Source organism: Anas acuta, chromosome Z, assembly GCF_963932015.1.
Source record: "Anas acuta chromosome Z, bAnaAcu1.1, whole genome shotgun sequence".
In the NCBI taxonomy this organism is placed as follows: domain Eukaryota; kingdom Metazoa; phylum Chordata; class Aves; order Anseriformes; family Anatidae; genus Anas; species Anas acuta.
In genome coordinates this window covers 33,445,579-33,471,745 of record NC_089017.1, presented here as the reverse complement: position 1 = coordinate 33,471,745, position 26,167 = coordinate 33,445,579, and the positions used below count along the sequence as shown (strand labels likewise).

Below are 26,167 nucleotides of genomic sequence, written 5' to 3'. Positions count from 1 at the left end.
CTAGCAAAGAGCAGCCAGTTGTTGTGGCAGTGGAAACACTTGGGTTGCTAGGTGGGGCCTCCTGCACAACACTATAAAAGCATCGCCAGCTCTCTGCTTTCTTATCCTGACTGTGCCATCCTGAGGACTAGTATTTGTGAAAAGGAAGGTAGGTTTTTGTAGTTCTTAATTGCTCTCTCTAGACCTGACAAACTTTAAGAATTGTACAGTATGTTTTTCATGTGATCTGTTGTAATTTTCTGTGGGTTGGATTTGCTCGCACAGAGAAAGATGGGTGTGGGCAGAAGAAATTCTTTTCATTTTAACGTGGATAATGTACACAGAAGGTCCTGGACAATCACTTCATTTTTATTTTTACTTTTTTTTTTTTTTTTTTTTCTCATTCTTTTCCTCTTTACACAATAGGTTGCAGAAAAGTAGCTTAAATAAAGTAGACTTATGTAGATTTGGCTGTTTCCAATGCTTTTGCTTTGTATCTGCAGCAAAACTGAAGTTACTGGAAAACAAATGTGCTGTGTACAGAAACTAAAGAAAAAGCAGCTGTTACTTCAACAAGCTTGCTGCTTTGGAACAGTAGAGGAATCTTTACTCAAACAGTGATGACAATGAGGCAAAGTAATATAAGGGACATAAGAGCAACCCCATGCTCTTAACCCATAACACAGAACTTTGGCTAAATGTGGCATAAGTAAGGGCTCTAGCATTTGAGGTTTGTTCTGCTAACACTTTCCATTTAATTTTTTTTGGTGAAGTTGTTTTTCTTTCTCATGTTTCCTTTGTATTCAGTAGACTTTCCTACTGTAAAGGAAATTGCTGTTTTATGTCTACTGTCTGCTTTTCCAATATGGTTTAATGACCTCAATTTATACCATGATCGTGGTAACTAGCGTTGGACAGAAACCACAGAATCATATAATCATAGAATGGCTTGTGTTGGAAGGGCTCTTAAAAATCATCTAATTCCAACCGCCCTGCCATGGACAGGGATACCTTCAACTGGACCAGCTTGCTTAATGGCCCAACCAGTCTGAGCTGGGACACTTCCAGGGATGGAGCATCCACAGCTTCTCTGAACCATATGTTCCAGTGCCTCTCAGAGTAAATAATTTATTCTTTATATCTAATCTAAATCTACCCTCTTTTAGTTTAAAACCATTAATTGTTCTATCACAGTACTCTCTCACAGAGTCCCTCCCCAACTTTCCTTTAAGCCCCATTTAGGTATTGGAAGGCAGCTGTAAGGTGTCGCTGGAGCCTTCTCTTATCCAGGCTGAACAACCCCAACTCCCACAGCCTGTCTTCACAGGAGAGGCGCTCCAGACCTTTGATTATCTTCATCATCTGGACTTATTATAATAGGTCCACGTCCTTCATGTGCTGGGGGCCCCAGGGCTGAATGCAGTGCTCTAAGTGGGGTCTCACAAGAGCATAGTAGAGGGGGAGAATCACCTCCCTTGACCTGCTGGCAGGTCAAAAAAGTACAAAATCTGTATTTTTTTGGAAGTGCAGGATTTGGCAGGCTTTCTGGGCTGCAAGTGCACATTGCTGGTGCATGTTGGGCTTCTCATTAACCAATGCTCCTGGGTCCTTTCCAGGTCCTTTCCAGGTCCTTTTTCATCCAGTGATGCTCTCAATCCATATTTTGCCCAGCCTGTATTTGTGTTTAGGATTGTCTCAGCCCAAGTGCAAGACCTTACAGAACTTCATGATGTCCACAGAGGTGCACCTCTCAAGCCTGTGCAGGTCCCTGTGGATTCTTTCCCATTCCTCAAACATGTTGACCACACCAGATAACTTGGTGTCATCTGGCAAACATGTGGAGGGTGCACTCAATCTCACTGTTCAAGCCACCTGCAAAGACGGGACCAGAGATAATATATCAGATAGAGCTTATGGTTAAATGTAAGGCAGGTGTGTAAATGTTTGCCTTAAAATATTTTCAAAAGATACTGCATATTTTTTTGAAAAAGATATTTTTCAAAGATACTGCATATTTACTCAAAACTTTCAGTAATTGGAGTCTGCCCAATTCTGGGGACTGGGAGCAAGTCTGGAAACAACATTGCAGTAACTGTTGTGAAGGAAGAGCTAGGCCTTTCAGTCTGGATCGCTGCTTGATCTTGCATTCCAGTTAAATGTTAATCATTCCAGCTGGGAATGGTAAGACGCACAAAAAACTTTTTTTTTTTTTTTTTTTAATCAAGCAGATTTTAAATACATGATCTTCTTTTAACTGGGTTTTCGGTTAAACAGTCAGATCAGTGGTTCTTTAAGACTTTTTTCTTAATGAAGTAAAATAATACTTTGAATGTATCTGTCCTGGATGTAGGCTTTGCTTACATGAGCTGTTAGCATTTTAGAGTCAAAGCTCTGGTAAAAACCTCTACTCTGTAAAAGTGCTGTCTTCCTCAATTCCAGGCCTCAGTCTTCTTCTTTCTCTCTCTTCTCCTCCCACCTCTCACCTCTCCCCCTTAAAGTTACCCATAGATTCTTATAAAGCAGGCAAACAATTCTGTGTGTAAATAGGTTTCTTAACTTTCTGAGACAATGCAAGCAAAGTCAGGTCTTTAGCCGTTTCAAGAGCCATTGCCCACTTTGGCTTCTTTTGAAATTATGTTGTTTGATTACAAAATGAAAATATATGGACAAACTGTCCAAGTGTCTTTGTTTAAATAAAAGCAAAAATAAAGGTTTAGTTTTATTTTATTTTATGCAAAATTATTTTACTGTATTTATAATTTAAATTATGTCAGGCATAAAGGCTTAGAGACTTAATAAATCCAATTTACTGTAGACTAGAAGCCTTCTACTATAGTTATCCCAATGAGCATCAAAACCCCTAGAACTGGAGTGGGGTGGGCAGACAGAAGAAATGCAGATATTAACAGTTTTCTCTGGACCCAGCTCTAACTTTATTTCTGAAATATTTTACTCTAGAAACCAAAATGCAGTTTTGGTCCCACCTCTTCTCAGATCTACTGGTGTGAATCTTGTTTTGTAGCTTTAAACAGGGAGACACTGTGAATCTATTGGAGGCATACAGATCTGTACACATCAGGGCAGGTAACTAGGTAAACAGGTCTCAGTCTCATACGGAGACTTTAACATATTTTATTCTTTTGCACATGGCCTTTGTGTGTGCTGTTAAAAAATGCAGCAGAACTTCAAATACGACATCAATTCATATGGCCTCACTTACTTTAGCTGTCAATACAAGGGTAATACAGGAGTCACCGTAACAGCCTGATTTGTTTTATTTCATTTTATTTCATTATATTTTATTGAAGAGCAACATAAGTATGCTTTCTGATCCTCAGTAAATCAGTAAATGATGTGCTTAAAAGTTGGTCTTTACACAATATTCTGACCATCATTTATTGACACGTGCTTTAGGTAACATAAACACAGATTCAGAGTCAGGTTCAAGTTTTCCATGAATTTCGTGCCCTCAGGGATACAAGAAGTGTAGAGAAGCAAAGAGTTCTCTGGGGAAGAGAGAGTGTAGGTGTATCCAACTTGGAGAGAGGAAGAAAGGGTGGACCTGGGCTGAAAGCTTGAAGAGGACTGGAGGACCTGCTTCTTTGTTGGCAGTCACACCTGGAAGTACTTTGTGCAGTTTTTCTGTGAGGATAACAGCAGCTAGGTTACAGACACATTCCTTTGTCCTAGGAGTGTGTTGATTTAAATACTGCTCATTACTATTCCTGTGGACTACAAGGCATAAATAAGGTAAATGTGTTTGCAACATAAGCATTGTTTATTTTTATTTTGTGGATATGATCTTTATATTAGATGAAAATGCACACCATTGCAAATAGCACTTTGGCTCTTCATGCTAGATATGTGAACTGTTCTTCAAAGACAGCAGTTTAACCAACAACATTTAGCTTATTGTTTATATGTATGCTTTAAAAACAAGCCTTCCCTAAAGTGTCCTATGGACAAATATGTTTTGATGAAAAAACATCCATTTTGAACGGACCAAAAAATATTTTATTTGATAAAATATGTTTCCTAGTTCTATGAACTGTTCCTAGGAACAGTTCCCACACTGTTCCCACTAGGAGACAATATTCTTGATACCGAGGTCATTGTGAAGCAACCTATTTATTTTGTCAAGTCACATCACCATTGATCTTTTTTTTTCTTATTCTGCATGGTATCTTATGCCAAAATGTTTTCCATTTTCATTTCTAGTGATTAAAAGAAAAAAAAAAAGGGTAAAAGTCCATTATTTTGTAGAAATTGGGGGAAATATGTAAGAAATAAGGACCAGTATATGTGAGACTGCTTTTACTCATCTTTCTTAAGAAAGAGCTATTGGAAGAAACTACATAAGAGTGTATTTAAAAAGGGAATATCATTTGCCTTAACACACAAGAGCTCCAACCTTGGAAGATGATCAGATAGGAAGAGTTATTTACTACCGAATTTGAAAAGAACCAAGTAGTCAATAAGCTAAATTTACATACATAATACCTTAAAAATGGGGAAAGATACTTAATTTGTTTCTGGTAATATCCCTTTGAAAGTCAGTGTTAATGCTTAGGTATTGCCATACCAAATACATGTAAAATCCAATTAGTTTACTGTTCTATTTCTAATCTGAAATTTCCAGAAGTTGTTTAAATGTGTATGGTTGAGCAGCCAACTGCCAAACATAAAAGTTGCCAGCTTCCAGTAGTTCAAGTCAATTACTATTTGGGAAATGGCCCCTATTGTCACAGTTAAAGAGAAAGGGTTTTATGAATGGGAAACCTTGAATTTCATTGGTGATTAAAATGATAAAAAAAACTTGATGCATCTCTTCACAGATTCTCTGTCAACATGGCTATGGTATCAGAATTCCTGAAGCAGGCATGGTTCATGGATAATCAGGAGCAGGAATGTATTGTAAGTGTTATCACCTGTTGAGATAATTTTATTTATTTTCTAGTGCGTTTAGGAGTGTTTAAAGCAATAGGCCACCCCACATCTTTCACAGAAAGGCGGAAAAGCTGTTGCAAAAATCCAGGTGATTAAAACTGGAAACCAATTTTATTGCATCATATCATCTGATATGCTCTTATAAACTAGTAAATCTAGTATCAGATTAAAAAATACTGTAATGTATATATATAAGTTTCAGGCCGAACTAGTGCTGCAATGAAATTGTCATTCCTACTGGCCAGGCATTGATTCACTCAAGTCATCCTCTTTAAAGTCTGATGTACAGTATGCAAATCTGTAAGAACCTGTTCAGATAATGTATTTGAGAAGGATGCTTAGACTGAGATACAAGAAGCCATGTGTTGGAGTGCTGGAATGTAAAGGAGGAACTAAAGTCACTAGTATATTTCTTATTCAGTCTGGAGAAGAGGAGGCTCTGGGAAGACCTTATAGTTGTCTTCCAGTACCTAAGTGGGGCCTACAAGAAAGCCATTGGGGAGGGACTCTTTGTCAGGGAGTGCAGTGATAGAACAAGGAGTACTGGCTTTAAACTAAAAGAGGGTAGATTTAGGTTAGGTATCAGGAAGAAATTGTTTAGTATGAGGGTGGTGAGGCACTGAAATATGTTTCCTAGAGAAGATCTGAATGTGTTCAAGGCCAGGTTGAAGGGGCAACCTCATCTAGTGGGAGGTGTCCCTGTCTGTGTTAGGGGGGTTAGAACTAGATGATCCTTAAAGATCCCTAAGATCCCTTCCAACCTAAACCATTCTATGATTTGTATTAGAAGACGAAAGTGTGTGGGAAGAGTCACTGTATGTAGTAAAAAAACTCAGATGATCAGTGTTTATACTGATTAGAAGGAAGACTCATGGTGATCAGTAAAAAGAGTTATTGGAATAGATGTGGAAAGTCTTTTTAATAATTAAGTTGATTAAGATACTGAAATTAGTGTCAGCAAAGGCAAAGTAGCACACTGTAAAATCACTGGAAATCTTTAAAGCAACTTTAATTCTGAAAAAATAGAACTTTGGAATTTCAGTAAATAAAGTTTTCTGCTGTAGATCTCTGTATATTTTGTAATTTTCACTACACAGTATTTCATGTATAAAACTTTGTATCCACCATCCCTTATTCCTTATCCCATGCAATCCCATGGTCCTTAGCCATTCTAGTTATGGAGGTTACAGACAGGTTTTTGTTTAGGTAGTAGGTAAGTTTGTCATGGAAAGCAGTATACAGACGAAACCTGGCATGCCTGGGAAACACACACTAAACTCATCCTGTTTAGCTCTTGGCTTGCTACACGGGTCACGCTGATTTTTTTCTTTAAATTAAACAAGACACTACTTATAAATACACAGTCTGCTCTAAGAAAACTCCGACTTATTTAGCCAGCAGACATTACAGGTATGCAAGTATTCAATACAGAATGCTGTATGTGAAACATATCCATAAGACTTTGCCATTTGTCTGTCTTGTACATGCAAAAGATTAAATAAATAAATAAAATAGTGAGTTCTTGAAGGTAAGATAAAATACTATAATTGATTCTAAAAAAAAAAAAAAGTTTAGTTAAACTTCACTTTTGTTGCAAAAAAAAATCTCAACCATATCGTACCAAAGGGAGCTTTATTATAAATATTTCCTCCGAGGATCTCAAAGCATTTTATAGGTTCTATAGAAGAAGGTAATGAGCATGGCATTAGAGATAGTAATGTGGTGTTACAGGCTCTACAAGCAAATTGATTAGTCACATCAACACATATGTTGGCTTAGGGCAAACCACGTAAGTGTTGATGTAGTGGAATTTATCATCCCCAGTTAGTACCAGAGTACTTCAGACATTGCCTAGAAAGCGTCCAACATAAAGGAGTGGATTCACCATAGAATTTACTATTGTCTAATAGCTAATGCTAAAGAAAGTGTGTTTTATATCTTATGTTTCAAAGAAGTTGAGTAATAGTTCTCCACCTCCTTGTAGTGCCAGGCTTGAACTTTTCTCCAAGATCTTGCACTGAAGAAACACTTGTAACATTAAATATGTAAAGTAGCTGAGAATTCACTCGATATAATGCACGATCAATTTGTATAATATGAGCAAGAAAATCACTAGCACTTTACTGGAAGCACCTGCAGGATTTAAATATGGTTTGAGAGAGAAATACTTTCCTGTGGCATCTAACTTACTTGGACAAATAGGGGTGTAAAATAGGTAAGTTATGTTTAATAGAAGTGTGAAAGGTATAGATCCAATACTAATACTGTACTGGGCCTGTTTAGATGTCTGTAGTTAGAAAACAAGTATTTATTCTTTGAGAGTCCCATAATAGTCAATTCCAAATACATGGCTTACTTAGGCATATGAAACTTCTTCTTTGCATGAATATACTTTGAAAATAGCATTTATTTATTTATTTATTCATTCCTTCTTCAACAGAAAAGTTCAAAAGGTGGTCATTCAGTACAGTCATACCCAAACTTTGATCCATCAGCTGATGTTGCTGCTTTGGACAAAGCTATTACGGTAAAAGGTAAGAGGAGTAAATATTTAACATACTATATTAGAATTATTCCTTGGGAAATTTTAATAACCTGAAAAGTGTATCGGAGCCAGAGGCAATGGAAAACAGGAGAGGTACCTCAGCTTTAAAAAGCCTGGCAAGACATTTAATTATGCCACTTGTTAAAGAATCTATACTCTTTGTTATTCTGACATTGTATTACAATTTCAGACCTTAATACTACATTAAATTTATTGATTTTGTTGAAGGAATGGTTGTAAAAATTTGGTTTCTAGAGAATAAAAAAATATACCATACTAAGTCTTTTTTTTGATTTCCATAGAATCTATTCGAGAAGTAGTGAATATCCTGATAATGGAGTGTATGCTCCTTTAAATTTATCTAAATGAAATTCACATTTGGCACTTTGTACTTAGAAACCTTTTTAAATTTGACTTGCTAGGTTGACTATGCTGTCTCATTGTCTATACACTTAGTTATTCTGTAGTGTAAGTACTGCACTTAGAACACTTTGAGACTTTATTATACTGTAGAAACACGTTTCTGTGTTCTGTGGGAACCTATTGGTTTCTTCACTGCATCACTAATTTTAAGTCTATAGATGATAACAGTTTTGGTTAAAATTTGATATGTCAAGCATTCAAAATCTGCCACAATGCAAATAATAAAATTTGTTAAATGATGCACTAGAGATCACTATATTTTCAATGTATTCACTATTACATTGTTTGGTGATTTGTAGGTGTGGATGAAGCCACCATCATTGACATCTTGACTAAAAGAACAAATGCTCAGCGTCAGCAGATTAAAGCTGCCTATCAGCAGGCTAAAGGGAAGGTATAGTATATCCAAGCCAATCTTAATTGTGCATCTGAAATAGCAATGTTGCTCCTGGGTTTTATGGTACATTCAGCTTTAGCTTTCTAGAACAGAAGATTATAGTGATTCTGTCACCTGTAGTTTATGAAAACTACTGTAGCAGTAGTACCCTGAGATAATCCCTTGAATGCAGCGGCAGTCATTTTGAAATAAAAAGAAAAATTTCAGAATTCTATCTGTCTGGGTTTTTGAATGCCCAGAAGATCACTGGGAATGCAGAAATTTCACTGGGAGACAGGCTGTTGAGGAAAAGAGAGGAATAGAGTAAGAGGCTTTGGGGACACCTAAACAAATCTTTTTGTCCAGATAGATAAGACAGAAAGTAGGACAATAATGCTATTTCACAACTATAGCAATGCTAATGGGGACAGGTGTACAGGAAGCAGTGAAATTCTAATTCTGAATGGTAAAACTGCTAGTCCCTGAACCTGAAAAGTTTAGAAATTGCTGCATATGTCTTCAAGACATTTTAATTGCCCTTCACCTTTTCTTGTAGCAAATTTTCTCTAGTTGAACCTGTAGCTCTAAACTGAAATTATAACTGCACAGTTGGCATACCACAGTTCATGAGCCTTTGCTCCTTGGGAAATGACTCCCTATAGTTTTTGGCTTTGTAATTTTAAGTGACTTTAAAGGGCAAGAAAGAAAACAAGTCTAATGTCTAATTTTAGGCTGGATTTCCTGTTTTTGGTACGGAAACCTCACTTGTGATTTTCACAGCTCTGTCCTCCCACAGAGGAAGCTCCAGTGTTGCAATTATATTTTTTTTCAAGACCTAAATTAAAATTTAACTTCAAAGGCACAAGAAGGCTAATGCTGTTATATCATTAGACCCCCTGGCGGTTGACTTCCCGTCAAAAGCAGAAGAGACCTAACTCCTAACATAGTTCTTGATTCTGAAATAATCTCATTAGTTATCCTAGGTATCCTGGCCAAGCAAACTGATATTCTCGCCCCTACAGCAATTACCTAGACATGCATTTGGTGAAGAACACAGCTGTATCTCTTCACTGTAGCAAAATACAGTACTGAACATTTACTAATAGGAGGAAGAATAAATCAGAAATTATTTTTTAAACTAAAAATAATTAAAAAATCTTAATTAAAAAAAAAATACCTAAATGTTAGTCAAATTAGAATATAATCCAAATTATAACTTCAGGTCTTGCAGATTTATATAGGGTGTTATTACAGTATATCCACAGCATTTCCATTGCATTTTTTTTCTTTTTTATTTTTATCATTTATTTTCTAATAAATAAGGTTATATATAAAGTGCATTTAAGCCATTCAATTATCGTAACAGCAGTACAGTATTACCTTCTCTTGAGAATTAAGCAGCCTATTTTGAGCTGCCTTCTGATGCAGTAAATGGGTGAACAGGGCTGACAAGAACTTCATGAAGTTCAACAAGGAGAAGTGCAAACTCCTGCACATGGGGAGAAACAACTCCAGGTACCAGGCCACCCAGCTGGAAAGCAGCTGTGCAGAAAAGGACCAGGGGGTCCTGTAAGTCAGCAGTGTGCACTTACTGCTAAGAAGGCTAATGTCATTCTTGGCTTCATTAGGGTTCGTTTTTGGACTGTACCTGAACAGCAGTTTTTATCTTTTTGCCAGCTTACAGGGTGTTGTGTTTTATCCTAGCAGGCAGCTAAGCACCACTCAGCTGTTTGCTCATTCTCCCGTAGTGGGATGAAAAAGAGAATCAGAAAAAAAGGTTGAGATAAAGACAGCTTAATAAAGCAGAAAAGGAAATGAAAATAATAATAATAAGGAAGTAATACATCAAAAAATATGCACAGTCAGATTGCTCACCACCAATAACTGATGCCCAGACACTCCTTAAGCAGTGGCAGTGCTCCTAGCCAATTTCCCTCAGTTTTATTCTTCATCATGACATAATATAGTAATGGATATTCCTTTGGTAAGTTTGGGCCAGCTGTCCTGGTTCTGTCCCCTCCCACCTTCTTTTGCACCCCCAGCCTCTTCACTGGCAGTGCATTATGAGAAGTTGAAAAGTCCTTGACACGGTCCAGCTGGAGGTCGGCTGGAGGCCAGTCACTAGTGGTGTGGACCGGGGCCAGTCCTCTTTAATATCTTTATCAATGATCTGGATGAGGGGATAGAGTGCACCCTCAGTAAGTTTGCAGATGACACCAAGTTAGGTGCGTGTGTCGATCTGCTCGAGGGTAGGAGGATCTGGATAGGCTGGACCGATGGGCTGAGGCCAACTGTATGAAGTTCAACAAGGCCAAGTGCCAGGTCCTGCACCTGGGGCACAACAACCCCAAGCAGTCTGGAAGGTGAGAAAGCTGCCTGGCAGAGAAGGACCTGTGAGTACTGGTTGATAGTTGGCTGAGTATGAGCCAGCAGTGTGCTCAGGTGGCCAAGAAGGCCAACAGCATCCTAGCTTGTATAAAAAGCAGTGTGGCCAGCAGAACTAGGGAAGTGATTGTCCCCCTTTACTCGGCTCTGGTGAGGCCGCACCTCGAGTACTGTGTTCAGTTTTGGGCCCCTCACTACAAGAAGGACATCGAGGTGCTCAAGTGAGTCCAGAGGGGCGACTAAGCTGGTGAGGGGTCTGGAGAACAAGTCTTACAAGGAGCAGCTGAGGAAGCTGAGATTGTTTAGCCTGGAGAAGAGGAAGCTCAGGGGTGACCTTATTGCACTCTCTAGGTACTTTAAAGGAGGCTGTAGCGAGGTGGTGGTTGGTCTATTATCTGGTGACAGGACAAGGGGGAATGGGCTAAAGTTGCACCAGGGGAGGTTTTTGTTGGATATTAGGAAGAACTAGGAAGGGTTTATAGGCATTGGAATGTCTGCCCAGGGAAGTGGTTGAGTCATCTTTCCTGAAGATCTTTAAAAGACGTTTAGATGCAGAACTTAGTGATATGGTTTAGTGGAGGACTTGTTAGTGTTAGGTCAGAGGTTGGACGAAGTGATCTTGAAGATTTCTTCCAACCTAGATGATTCTGTGATACTATGGTGTAACCATGTCTCTACAATAACTAAAACATCAATGTGTTAACAGTGTTACTCTCATCTTAAGTCCAAAACACAGCACCATACTAGCCACTATGAGGAAAATTATTCCAGCTGAAACCAGGACACAGAGTGTATGACTCTTCCTTATTCTTCATAGAGTCTGGAAGAAGACCTGAAAAAGGTTCTGAAAGGCCACCTGGAAGATGTTGCCGTGGCTCTACTTAAAACTCCAGCTCAGTTTGATGCTGAAGAATTAAGGGCCTCTATGAAAGTAAGTCAAAAATCTTCTGAGAGGAACTTTACTAAAGAGAAGTATATAAATATCAGATTCTTTAAATGACACTGGACTTAATTTTTTTAAGCTCATGTATTATATTATTTTTTCCCCATTTATTAAAATAAAACAGTAGTGGTTATCCAGAACCAGCTACTAAGAACAAGACTCAGCAATCTCTGTTGAATTTCATGGTTGAAGGAGATGGATTGCCAATGCTATTCTTACATGAGAAAGAGCTCTCTTTGCCTTCTGAAAATTGAAGGTTATTTGCAGATGTAGTGCTAGAAAGCTATAGTGTTTACATATGCATTTATTTAAGAGAAAATAGAAAAGGAAAGATGTATTTTTCTTCGTAATTCTTATTCCTATCTTCTACGTATGTTGCTTGGTCACTTCATAGTTTGGTTGGGTGCCAGAGTGACACTAGATGCTGCAAACATGAATTCTAAAACAATTATATCAGTTGAAAGCAAAACGTTCTTCCTTTTTCTGTCTGTTTCGTATAGCATCTTCAAAGTCTTGTCCATGATTCTCATCTTATTTCAGTTGTAAATTTTAAGTTTGCTGTGTTAATTAACTTTTTTTTTTTTAAATCATTTTTAACAGGGCCTTGGAACTGATGAAGATACTTTAATTGAGATTCTGGCCTCAAGAAACAACAGAGAGATCAGAGAAGCCAGCAGATACTACAAAGAAGGTAACTCAGAGTGGGAAAGAAGTATTAATAGCATGAAACATTAGACGATAGCCAAACCCTGTCCTCCAGTGATTCATTTCTTTGTTCCTGTGATTTTTTTTTTCAAGCACCTGTAGTGAATAGATCCATGCAAACTTAACTCCTGGTGAAAAAGAATCTAGTGTGAATTGTACATGTCTTTTCAAAACTCCATAGCAAACACATTACTCTTACAGCCTTACTTCTAAATTTAAGGAGCTGAGATGACATTTTAGGAAGCAAGTAAAGCTTCATGAAAAGCTGAAAGATGTGTAGGAAAGAGAGGTCATACTGATCTTTTCTGACTTACATAGATCCTGCTGCACTAGGAAGTGACTCACAATTCCAACCAGAGCTGTGAATATTTTTTGGAATAGGTTTAGAAAGCATTTAGATTTAGTTAAAAGCAAAATCCAGCTGCTTTGCTGCTCCCATTGCCAAGCCCTATCTGAGCTCTTTTGACTTTGTCAAAAGTTTACTCGTAGCAACACAGATAACTTCAAGATTAAGAACAACCAGCAAACTGAAGTAGAAAATCTTTGAAGAAATAACTAAAATATAATAGCAATTTAGAAATAACTAAAATATAATAGCATCTCTCATATAAAGAGAGTACTGCAGTCAGTCAGTGTTATCTAATTAATTTATACTTTGTAGGATTAAGAGTTAACTTTCTGAAGAGATTTCCAATCAGTTAGAAGTTTGATTAGTTTGAATAGTAGTTTGATTTTTTTTTTTTCCAGAAGAGTTTTAGGACTGAACAAAACAGCCAAAAATAAGAACGAAAGACTAATGACTCACAAAATTTCAAACTTTTTTTTTTTTTTATTTTTTCTCTATTTCACAAACAAGACTTTTGCTTGAGACTCAAAGCTCGAGACTTTTCCACCCATACAACTTTTAAGAACAACTTTTTCAGTAGATTTTGTATTAATCCTCAGATTTCTCAGCACATCTCAGGGATTAGAAGACACGTTGAAAAAGTACCCATTCTTGCAAAACTAAATTAGAGAAAACTGCAATTCTACTAGGCATTCTACTACTAAGTGGGAAATTTAGAAAAGACTGAAAAAATTATATAACTGATAATTTAGAAAAGAATTATGAGTCCTTTTTCATTTAATTTCAGTACTGAAGAGAGATCTGACACAAGACATCATCTCTGACACATCTGGAGACTTTCAGAAGGCTTTAGTTGCTCTAGCCAAGGTATGCTGTGCTTAAACATTTTTGGTGAGGTTATCAGTAATTAAAAAACAATATTATGTTAAATAATCTTCAAGATTATGTTGAAGTCATACAGTAAATAAGAATTTTAGGATTATTTATTTCCTACCTAGCACTGTTTTTTACTTACATATGTTAGACCATATCTTAAGCAAGCTATAATGAGATTTATCTCAAAAACATTTTTTTAAAGGCAATGGTATTTGTTACTGTTTACCAGTTAGGTTTTTAAGACTTTTTTTTATGTGTCTTTATGTGTCTAACAGTTTTAAGCACTTGAAAAAAAACAAACAACAGGAATGTCAACTGACTGCAAATGTAAAAAGAATAAATGCTTACATGTAGAGAAACATTTTGGCTACTTCTTAAGATATGTTTCTTGTAGTAAGGTAGATAGATAGTGGCATGGAGTTAGCAAGTGGACAAAGTGTTTTGTGAACTGCTCAAAAGCAGTTCAGCTGAAACACTGGAGCTGAGAAGTAAAAATACCCTTTTTAACATACATTAATATTTTATTCCATCTCTGCTGAGTACATTTGTGTGCAGTTTGTATGTGCACATTGGATTTTTTTTGATATATCAATGTGCATAGTTCTGATTTTTAGTTTTGCTTTCAAATCACCTTGAAAGAAGTTTATTGAGCAGTCACCAGGGAGCATATCATAGCTTCCAAGACTTTAACTTCACATTAAGAAACCCTGGATTTTAATGTATAACTTCAGAAATACTTTGATGGCCTTAGAATTGTGAGCTCTGATCAATTAACAAATGCATCAGCTTTATCCACAGAATAATTAATATAACTGTATTTGTCAGCAATTCTGTATTAAGCTATGTATAAGTGTGGCAGGCCAGATCTCTAAAATACTCAATTTTGGTGAACTGAATGATTGTGAGTAACATTGATTATTTTTTTAAAAAATTTGATTTACGTAGGCTGACCGATCTGAAGATCCTCATGTGAATGATGAGCTTGCTGATAGTGATGCCAGGGTAAGACCATACTTAGCACCCTGCGGATCTTCATTTGACTTTATTACAAACTCTGACTGGCTGTGAATGTGCTGTTTCACCTACCTGGATCTTGCACATCTCAGATGACAGACAATTACATACAATTATGTATATGTACATAATCTTTTTGAGGTCATGGGGACATAGGAGACAATTGGGACATGGGGATGGGGGGACATGGGAACATGGTGGGGGGCAATTAGTGTGTATGTACACGATCTTTTTCTGAGGTGATAATGTTTTCCAAAGTTCACATGAACTCTTTGGTCACTGAAAGAAATGGAATTTTTATGCTAATAGTCAACTTCAAAAATGCTTGAAACCCTCTTCTACTATTTGAAGTAGAGGTCAGGAACAGGAGAACTTAGATTCAATCTGTTTGTTTAAAATAAATACAGTTCTTGAATTGAGGGACAAATTTGTACTAGTGATTGTGCAGAAACAGATACCATATGTTGACCAGTGTAAACCATTCAGTATGTTAGTTGTAGCTAATGTGTTTCAGTGTCATATCTTTCAAGAGAATTTGGTAAACATCACATTCATTTTCTAAGTGATTCTAAGAAAAGCAACTGATTTTTCCCTTGTTTCTTCTGCTATTTGTGTAGGATTTTTGTTAAGGTGTTGGTAAACCTTAACAGTCTGTCCTGAGTTTTCACTTTAAATTATTGTTTTAAATCCAACAGAGAAAAAGACATTTAACAATTCTATTTTTATTCCTGTGACATAAGAGGTTTAGTTTTGTCATCAAGCGTAGATATGAAAGGCTAGTAAATCAATATTCTGTCTAAGCTCAGTTCAGTTTCCCTGGGTCCAAAGACCTTCACTGCCAACACCTAGAAAGGATGTTAGATCTTTTTTTGCTGTAGCATGGAGATCTTTAATTATTACTTTTACAAAGGTTTGAGAAGGTAGGGAAAGTAACAAAATTGACGGGGTTCTTACTTTCTATTCAAGTTACTCTTGGAAAGACAAGAAATACCTGGTGCGTAAGCTTCTCCTTCACATTTGTCTAGTTAATATTGGAGTTGTGGTTTTTTTTTGGTCTAAGGTAAGCCAATAACCCTGCCAGTCCTATGCTCCCATGTATACTATATGAAGATACATAAAAAATAGCTTCATTCAAGAATGCCTAAAAATATTATTTTTGGCTGTACAGTACTCTCTTGGTACTATTATGCTGTAAGTGAAATATGAAGTATTACTTGGTACACCTAGAGTTATTTTGAGGCTGTGTAGAGTTATGTGTCTTTTTACAGGTTGTGTCAAGGTTTAGAGTTCTTTACTGACAAGCAGTGACCTACCTTTGGCAAGGAGTCTCAGGTACTTCTATTTGTGTTTTGCTATACAGATGATAACTTGACTATTATTATTATTTTTTCTTTTATGACAGGCCTTATATGAAGCAGGAGAGAGAAGGAAAGGAACGGATATTAATGTATTTGTTACTGTTCTTACTGCAAGAAGCTACCCTCATCTCCGAAGAGGTAGGCTGGGTGAAACTTTGTTCCTCACTGGAGTTGTATTTGAATATGGCCTGCTCCTGAACTCAGAGATTATATACATTTCCAAGATGTGACTGCTACAGAGGTCATTGTGCATGCTGACCTAAGCACACAGTTGGCCACTTTGCTGTTCTCTCCACACTAGTGAAGAGTCAGTGTCAGTTAAGTTGTTAACAGAACTATTACCATGAAGTCTCACAATGCCGCTTTTAACAAGGCCAATGAATCAGTGTGGCAGGGGTTCTGAATACTCCTCAACATGGTCTTGCTCCTCTACCAGTTTGCCCTGCACGGGAGATACCACCTTATGCTATAGGCTCCAGTGGAGTAACTGTACTACCTCTTTCCCTATTAATGGAAATTGATCCCCACCATCCTAGCATGGGTCTGTTCCTTATGCCAATACCATCACTCCATACAGTACTGCTTTTCTTTACTACACTGTGCTAGCTGAAGAAAATGAGAAAGATAGGCTGCCATGTGTGTGCACTGCCACAGCAGTGGGGACAGAGTAGGGAAAAAAAATGTGGGGAGAATACTATGTTTCCATCACTCTTCACTGAATTTTCTTCTCTTGCTTAGTCTTTCAGAAGTACACCAAATACAGCAAGCATGACATGAATAAGGTATTAGATTTGGAGCTGAAAGGTGATATTGAGAACTGCCTGACTGCCCTTGGTAAGTGGTTATACAACTAGTAACCTAGTATATATGTTAACTGTATGAAAAACTACCTTTTTAGTTCTGTAATACTTTTTCTAACAGGAAAGCATTCTGGTCTTTTTTGCTTCATTGAGAAGCAAAACAGTTCTGATGTAAGATTATTAAAAATATAATAAATTTCCTCTTGCAGTATTCGAGAAAATATTATTTTAATGTTCATGATAAAGATGTATCTTAAGACCCTTAAAGTGACCGTTCCTTGTAAATAATAAGGTGAGCCATCCGTGTTGTCAAGGATAGAATCAGGAGCCAGACCCCTATTTTTGCTTTTCACTTTTGTATTGCAGTCAAGTATACTTTGGATAAAAAGAGAGACTCACCAGTTCCCTCTTAGTATCAGGTATGGAAGGCAAGTACACAGCATAACTTGGCTAAAATATGTCAGATCAACTACCAACTCTGCTGTAGAGGTCAAGAATACTTTCACATTTTTCTGCTTTGGAACTGTGACATCATTCTCAATTTTATGGCAGTGGACTAGAGAGTAGACTTGTCTAGTAACTAGAGTATTCTCCCCTGACTGAATTGCTTACTGTATAAAGAAGAAAGGAAAAGCTACTTCTCCCATATTTTTAAGACAGGTAAAAGAGAAATAGATAAATAAGATATGTTGGTAGGAACACTGAGACTTATTCTGCAGTGTTTTCTTTGCAGATTTTTGCCTTTTGTTATTTGTTACATTTTTAACAGGTGTGACTTTATCTCATTGTTTCATTACAGTGAAGTGTGCCACAAGCAAGCCAGCTTTCTTTGCTGAAAAACTCCACTTGGCAATGAAGGTAACCTCAAGAAAGAACTTGAGAACAGAGTGTGCTTTATGAGCTGAAAAATAACAAATTAGGCTAGAATAAGAACTTTGTGTGATGAAAAGGACTGCAGAAGGAAATCCAATTCATTTCTCTCTTTCCTCCCCTTCATTCCTTTGAAACTACTGTTTCCTTCCATAGAAAGACCTGTCTATTTATTATAGAGTTTTTGGGAAAGTGTCTGTCCATCCACATACATGTATATACGTTATGCTCTTTGTAGTGACAGAAAGCTAACTGAACCTTTTCATATTAATGAAACCATTAAAATATTGACAAAAAAGTAAATAGGAAGGCACTTACAGACTGGGATGAGAAACTTGTAAAAGCCCATACAAAACTGCAGGCAAATTTGAAATCTGAGCTGACTGAGATGAGAACTGATTGGTGAGAACTCATGAAATCACATAGTATGCAGAAATTTACATTAACTTCTGTCACTTGTTTAGGAGCTGTACTGAGTGACTCGTGGTGGTTTTACCGAGCTGGGCAGCTGAACTCCACCACACTGCTCTCTCTCTCTCTACCTCCTGAGAGAGGAAGAGGGAGAAAATGTGATGAAAAGGGATCAAGAGCTGAGATAAGGACAGGGAGATCACTCTGCAGTTATCATCATGGGCAAAATGGACTCAGTGCATTAATATAATTTATTACCTATTACTAACAAGTTAGCAGTAAGAACTAAAATTAAAAACGCCTTCCCCCTCCATCCACCCTCTTCTACCTCCTCCCCCTGAGTTTTGCAGGTTAATAGGGAATGGGGGTTGCTGTCAGTCCCTAATGCTTTGTCTTCGCTGCTCTTTCCCAGTCACTCTCTGCCCCTGCTCGCCATGGGATCCCTCCCATGGGATGCCATCCTTCCCGAAATGAGCCTGCGGGGGCTGCCCAGAGACAGCAGCTCTTCAAGAACTACTCCCACATGGCTCTGTACCACAGGATCCAGGAGCAAAATGCTGCAGCATGTGTCCCCCATGGGTGGGCAGCAGCTCTCCCCAGACTCCCTGCTCCTGCGTGGGCTCCTCTCTGCGGGCTGCAGCTCCAGCCCAGGGCCTGATCTTGTGGGGGCTCTCCATGGGCTGCAGACGCTTCCAGGCCACATCCACCTGTTCTACCGAGGGCTCCTCCATCCACGGGGGGGCTGCAGCATGGAGATCTGTTCCATGTGGGACCCATGGGCTGCAGGAGGACAGCCTGCTCCAGCAGGGGCCTCTCCACAGGCTGCAGGGGAACTTTTTCTTTGGCACCTGGAAAATCTCCTTCCTTTCCTTCTGCACTGTCTACAGGTGTCTGCAGGGCTGGTTCTCACTCCTCTCTCCCAGCTGCTGTTGTGCAGCAGTTTTTACTTCCCTTTTTTTTGAAATCTGCTCTCCCAGAGACACAAACAACATCTGTTGAATCGACTTTGGCTAGCGGTAGGTCCCCTTTGGAGTAAGCTGAAACTGGCCCTTCTGTAACATGCAGCAGTTGCTTGTCTCTTCACACAGCGGTCACCTCTGCAGCTCCCCCACTACCAAAATCTTGCCATGTAAACTGAATATGCTCATTATGAAAAAGTAGCTCATTGCAGGACAAAAAAAAATAAATCAAACAAACAACAGTGAAATTTAGGTTTTCCCTGGTGTTCAGCAATCACAGTAAACAACCTGCCAATTTTTATGAAACCACAAAAAGAAATCCAGGATTGGAAACAGCCAGTCGCAACTGAATTTGTCCTCATAGGGGACCAGAAGGGGGTTAGTACTGACACAAAGAAGTCTGATGAATTACTACAAAGAATTTGTAGTAATTTGTAGTAATTTGATAGAGGAAGATCTTTCAATGACTTAAGTAGCCTCAATTTTTGTTTGTTTGTTTACTACTTTTAACAGGGCCTTGGGACACGGCACAAACAGCTCATCAGAATCATGGTTTCACGCCATGAAGTAGACATGAATGAAATCAAAGCCTATTATAAGAGTCTGTATGGTATCTCTCTTCGCCAAGCCATTATGGTAGGTTTTTGCTGAAGTTAACAATGAAGTGGAAAACAACTAGATGTTTTAGGAAGGCCAGTAAGGCTTTGTTAACTCTTCTGCTCCTCAGTCACCAGTTCATCCTGAATAATGGATTGTAGCTGAGTAACTCAAGTTTTCAGTGAGAACTCAAGGTCTCATGCTGGTAGAACTAATTTATTTTATAGGGGAATGTTTTTTGTCACAAAAGCTGTAGCATTTTTGCTACATTTAGCATGTGGCATAGTTGATTTGTAGTTGTCTCAGAATGTCATCTTAAAGTAAATGCCAAGAATGGAGACTGTCCCCAAGTTCCTGTGCTTAAGCATTAGCAGGTATATTAGCGAGAGAATGAAGATGGTTGCACTGACAGCTCTCTGACAGATATTTGCTCCATCTGGCTTTTGTTTTTTAATGTTTGAGTTACTCCTACAAATACCTTGTAAACTTGGCTTTTATTTGTCCTACTTTTTAGGTCACTTAGGAAAATGAGATAAACTAACAAAATATTTTCTTGAAAGGGACAAGCCACCTAATGCATTTTTCTAGAAAATTTAAACCAGTGAGCTATTAGAAAAAAGCCAGATCTTCAGATCACCTTTGTGGAAGCTAGTAGATAACTAAAAAAAAAAATATACCTTAGATCAGAAACATAATCTCTAAATGTACTAAAGTACCTTTTTGAGTTTTGCAACTACCTGCTGCTTTTTCAGTTAGCTGCTTTTTCAGTTAGTTTCTAAAAATCATTTTTTCTGCCATGACCATTTATTTTGGTGAAGGACCAATGTTTAGTAAATGTATATTGAATGCTTATTGAGATTGATTTGACACCATTATCCTAACAATTGTGCTCTTTTCACTTACATTGACAGGATGAACTCAAAGGGGATTATGAAAACATCCTGGTGGCTTTGTGTGGAAGTGATTAAATAAGTTTCATGTTCCTATGATGCACTCAAGCCCTGTTGCTGAAGGTCTTTATATTTGATTCAGCTGTCTATATAAAATACAGGCTTTACACAGTGAGGTTTCTCTGGAATGGTATTTAGTCTACATGTATTATGCAAAAAAACTGGAACCTGGAATGTATTTTTTCAATATCTTTATTCTGTATGGCATGAATATAATCTTTTTACCATTATTTATCCAAAGTCAACGAATGCTTTGAAGTTTCTATTTACTTGATTAATCATGAAACAAGATTTCATCTAAGAAAATTAAATAAATTTTAAAAAATAAAATTAGACTTTGTGAAACTTTGTACATCCTGCATTGCTTTTCTGCACTTAACATCAAATTGTCTATACACAGTAAATGAAAGAAGAATCTGAAATATTTAAATAGTGAAAAAAAGAATGCAACAGTATTACAGAATCTATCCGAAACTCTGGCTTTCCATTTCACATCAGCCAGAGTTTATATATATTGGATGTTAGAAAAATAGCTAAAGATGACATGTTCAAAATGTCAACAATATGAAACAGCTAATGATATCTCTGGCTTGTTCTTTTTTATTTAGAGTTATTAATTCTATTATTACGTATGTAGGGGAGGAAAAAAAGCATCATAGCCTCATAGCCCATGTAGGACTTTTTTTCTTTCTCTGATGAGTTGTGTGCATTTTTATATCTGTCTAAAATGAAGAAAACTGCTCTCACTACCTCTATTTTCTGATTGCTATTACTGTTCCAGTTGTTCCAGACCCTGTATAAATGAAGTGCAGACCCCCAGGTGCAGTAGTAGAACTAAGCATAGTTGTTGGTTCTTCACTTCATACAACCATTGACAGACATTGTTAGGGTGCCCTCCACTTACTCATTTGAACAACATGTTAAGCTATTGGGATATCAGAGGTCATCTTGGCTAATTTCTGTTAAACATTGCAGGCATTCTTCAGTTCATATTGGAGTGGTCCAAGAAATAGACCTTGGTGTCTAGAGAAGGTGAAGTCTTATTCTACAAGAACCATTGGAATGACTAGAGCTAGATAGAAACCATGTGCCTTGCACAGGCTGGATTTTTTACCTATGGTAAATATTACATGCACTACTGTAGTTCACTCTGTTGATTATTCTTGTTACTTCCTTAGGATAAGTAAAAGAGATTCAGACCAAAGTAGTTCATGGGAAATAAACACAATCAATGAAAGCAGGAAAAAAAAGCAGACGTACGTAAAAAACATGTTCTGTGACATCTGTTTTATTAACTGACAAGCTTCAGAAAAAAAAAAAATGTATAATTTGAGTGTGGCACTAGCAATATAGGCATTTTCTCAAGAGGCAGATGTCCAGAGAATTCAATATTCCCACCCCAGAAAACAGAGCAAGCTTGTAAGATGTGGATGGGTCATAAATAGTTAACTTGTAAGAAGTAAATTATTAGGCCTAAGGGGGAAACTCTTTATTCAAATTTCAGTTGTTTTGAAATTTAGATGTGTTGCAGCTATGCAAAAGGAAAGAATCTGATTTCATCAGCATAGGAAAGACTTCTCTCTCTCTCTCTCTCTCTTTTTTTTTTTTTTTCCCCAATAAGTATATATATTCACCAGGGAAGCCAAAAGAAGCAAAAATGTGCCAAAACCAAAACAAAAAAAACTTACAGAATATCTTTAACAATTACTCCAAATTAAAATTTAAGGAATGATAAGAAAATTATTTTTATGGTAAATGAACTCTTTCCATTCTCTTTTGGCTGAGTTCAAGAGGGGCTTATAAGCAGTATGTTCTTTTTGAGAGTCCAGCCTTACTGCTCAACTTCCGAATGTGAACAAGTGAGCACCTGGAATTCTCATTTAGCTTAAATGAGGAGACAGGCAAACATGTTATTAATAGGAAAACGTTTGTAACATAAGTATGAATTTTTCTGGACTGGGTAAGAGAAGGATATTATAACAGTATATTACTACATTCCAATAGCTCCCCTAATTGTAGGATATTTCACTAGAATTACATGTTTATTCCTAATAGAGGCAAGGGAGGCACCATTTTGATTGTATTTTGTTCGTACCTCTTTCTGCAAAATGCTGCTTGTGTTGAAGAGGAGTGATTTCTGGAGGTCTGTAGGGTCTGTCAGTGAGGAATCAGATGTATTTCTACCCCTTCTTATTTACAGTGGAAATTTGCAGCCAGCTGTTAAAGTCTTTTTTTTTTTTTTTTTTTTTAAGTACTGCAAAATATAGAACTTAGGTTAATACTTGCAGAACAGAGAGATTACACCACTCATGTCATTTCCAGAGGGATCCTTGATAGGCAGAATGAGAGTGGGAGGAGGATATTTCTCAAAATAAAATATATATATATATATATTTTTTTTTTTTTCTGTATAGCAACACGTAAGGGGCTAAGTGGTTAAGTAAGGACAATCCCAGTCCAAAGCAGCTATGCTGCACAAGCAAGCATAGATAAAACAGTAAATACGCAAGCATACATAAGGCAATATTTTCTATGAAAATTAGTAAGAGCATTAAAAGACCAATTAACAGAACCATTAAACATAATTCATTTTAGTCAGAATATTTCTAGAAGCAGGTGGGTTCATGCTGAAGAAAAGTAGATGGAGGTTATTGCTCTTGTCTTTCTGCCTATCAAAGGACAAAATGTAACAAAATCTCTGCAGAGGAGTCTGAAATATAAATCCTAAAGACTCCAGTCAAAAATTTGCTTCTTAGGGTGCTTGCAGCCCAGAAGATGAGCTACATCCTGGGCTACATTAAAAGAGGAGTGGCCAGCAGGTTGAGAGATGTGATTGTCCCCTTCTACTCAGCCCTCGTGAGGCCCCACTACTAGTGCTGCATCCAGGTCTGGGCCCTCAGCAAAAGAAGGATGTGGAACTGTTAAAATGGGTCCAGAGGAGGGCCACAAAGATGGCAGCACCTCTCCTGCGAATATAGGCTGAGAGGGTTGGGGCTGTTCAGTCTGGAGAAAAGAAGGCTCTGGGGTGAACTCATTGCAACTTTTCAATACTTGAAGGGGGTTTATAAAAAAGGATGGGGAACAACTCTTTGCTCAATCAGATATTGACAGGATGAAGAGATAGATTTTAAAGTAAAAGGGGAGATTTAGATTAGAGGTTAGAATGAATTTTTTTCACTCAGAGGGTGGTGAAGCACTGGAACAGGTTGTCCAGAGAAGCTGTGCATGCCCCATCCCTGGAGGTGTTCAAGACCAAGTTGTATGAGGACATGGTCAACTTGATCTAGTAGGTGGTGCCCCTGCTTATGGCAGGGGCATTGGAACTACATGATCTTAGAGGTCCCTTCCAACCCAGGGCATACTATGATTCTATGATTCTATAATTTTCTCTGTAGTGAGCTTCAGGTGTGGGATTAGTCCATAGAATCCTACCAAGGAGGGATGTTTGCATGTTTTCTGCCACTCTTTTTCCAATCAATATTAGAAATGAAGTGCTGGTACCAGGAAAAATGAGAGGAGAAAATAAAAAGATATTTTAAAGTCTTTCCAAAATTCTCTCAAAACTAAACAAAAATCCACCACACTAATTTAAGCACATTTAGACTGTAAAGAACTGTGCAATACTCAGGTTGTCTAGGAGAAAGCTCACTCTAGCGTGCTCAAATTTACACCACTGTGTTAGTGAAACACAGCATGTGAACTTTATAATACCTCTTCTGAGGTGGGGAAAGTCACTCATTAAAATATAGAAACCTTTAATCTAGCATCAACAGGGGATAATAGAGGTTGTGTTTCAAAGAGAATCAGACATGATTTCTCAGAAAAACATGTATTAGAATTGCAGTAACTTTGCACTTTTTGCATTCACCCAAGACTTCTGAGGGAATGGTGGCTAAGCCTCTTCATGGCAAATGACTGTCCAGCTACTTAAAACTTATGAAGTAGAGGCAAGAGCTGAATTCAAAAGAAAATATATTATGTAAATACATTTCAGAAAAGGCCATGCTGAAATGCATGAGAAAGCTTCTTTGTTCACATAATTTGTGGAAGACAGACCAAGGAGGGCCAAAAAAAAAAAAAAAAAAGGAAAGAAAAGAAAAAAAGAAACAAAAATTGGGTTGAAATATTAATTTTCTCATTGTTGTGGGGTGGTAGCCTGTAAGTGTGAAAACACTGTAAAGGTGGAGCTACATAGTAATCATGTAGATGACTCCCAAACCCCCCTCCCAATCTCCAGGGATGCAGGATGGGGAAACAATTCTTAAAAGAATGGTATTTTTAATCTGTTAGAAATTACTGGAAAATCATTCCTTCAGATAGTGGTATTTCTTTTATTACTGTTTGATAAATTACACTGGAAACATGTAACATTTAGCTTATTACTATTTTGTTTTGTTTTGATTGGCAACCTTCGGCATCAGTCGGGACAGGTTTCTTGTTTCTACTTCACTGTTAATGCTTTCGTGATTCCTTCGATTTTGCCCTGAAGAAACGATTATTAAATTTGCAGGAAATTAGAAAAGGCCTGGACTTTTCAGACGTTTCCAAAATTTTGACCTCTGGTGCCACCTTGTGTGTAATTTGAGAACGAATGCTCAAACAAGAGGAGGTAATGCTTTCCATGTCATTGGAATGACAAGGCCTGACGATTAATATGGAAAAAGGTGGAAAATGGGATTTTATTATTATATTTTTTTTTAAGAGTTCTGGTTTAAAATGGAAAGAAAGGGGAAAAATAAAATAGCACTAAATATAGAACTGTTATAGAGATGTACAGAACTACCTCAGAACATAGACTAAAATTTGTGCTAAATATTTGTAGTTCTATTTCTGAAGAGGAAAAATGATTGCTTACATGAAGTCCCACGTTTGAGAGAGACTTACCATGGCCTGGTTTTCTGCAGTTTGCATAAGACACAGGAGGCTGAGATGTTTATGAGATTCAGTAGATTTAGATTTGCATGACACAGAATAATGACAAACATCCAATAGTTACTATAGCAGAATGTCCTCTGGCAAAGTGATACAGCTAAGCATCTCTGAGTGTTTGCCAAGTGTAAGGAGACAAAGACATCAAACAATTTTTGGAAATTAAACTGTTTTTCCATCCTTTTTGACTTGTGTAAAATGTTTTCAATTACCATTTGCATTCAGTTTTTTGCTTCTTTTCAGAAAAATCATTGGAATAATATATACTAAAAGTTTTTTGAAAATCTGACCTTTAATTTTTCAGTGTCTTGCTGTTCCATCTGTTAAAGTCTCTTCTTTCAGCACGTCCAAGTATAGTCAGGCTAAACAAACATTGTGATGAACTGAGATATTACAGAAGGTGTGACCATAGATAGAAAAAGTGACTGTCACCATCTTTAGTATTACTTTCTTTTCTATTTTTTACACATTGGTATATCAGGGTAATTCTGGATTATTTCTGATAAAGCAGGGCAGAAATTAGATCTTGTTTGTTCTTTTTTTCATACTATGTTGAAATTTTCATTAAATTGTTCACTGTGATAGCAGAGTAGGCTTCCTGAAGAGCTGCAGTTATTGTCAAATATGCATTTATATGACTCCAGTGAGAATAACCTGCATCTGCAATTAAATGTTCTGTGGTTATTTTAGATTCCTGATGGTCTTTCCTTCTTAAGTACATTAAATGATTGTGGACCATTACATATGTAAAAAT

General features: G+C 37.3%; 1 protein-coding gene across 1 annotated transcript; it reads left to right on the top strand.

The window, feature by feature from the left end:
• ANXA1 (annexin A1) lies at nt 1-20,814 on the top strand. Its single transcript, XM_068666936.1, has 13 exons — nt 1-148; nt 4,815-4,893; nt 7,367-7,460; nt 8,194-8,288; nt 11,473-11,586; nt 12,199-12,289; nt 13,437-13,516; nt 14,471-14,527; nt 15,942-16,035; nt 16,636-16,731; nt 17,497-17,555; nt 19,451-19,573; nt 20,446-20,814. The coding sequence occupies exons 2-13, from the start codon at nt 4,828-4,830 to the stop codon at nt 20,500-20,502; spliced, it is 1,026 nt and encodes a 341-aa protein (XP_068523037.1). The 5' UTR covers nt 1-148; nt 4,815-4,827; the 3' UTR covers nt 20,503-20,814.
• Nucleotides 20,815-26,167: the final 5,353 nt, after the last annotated feature.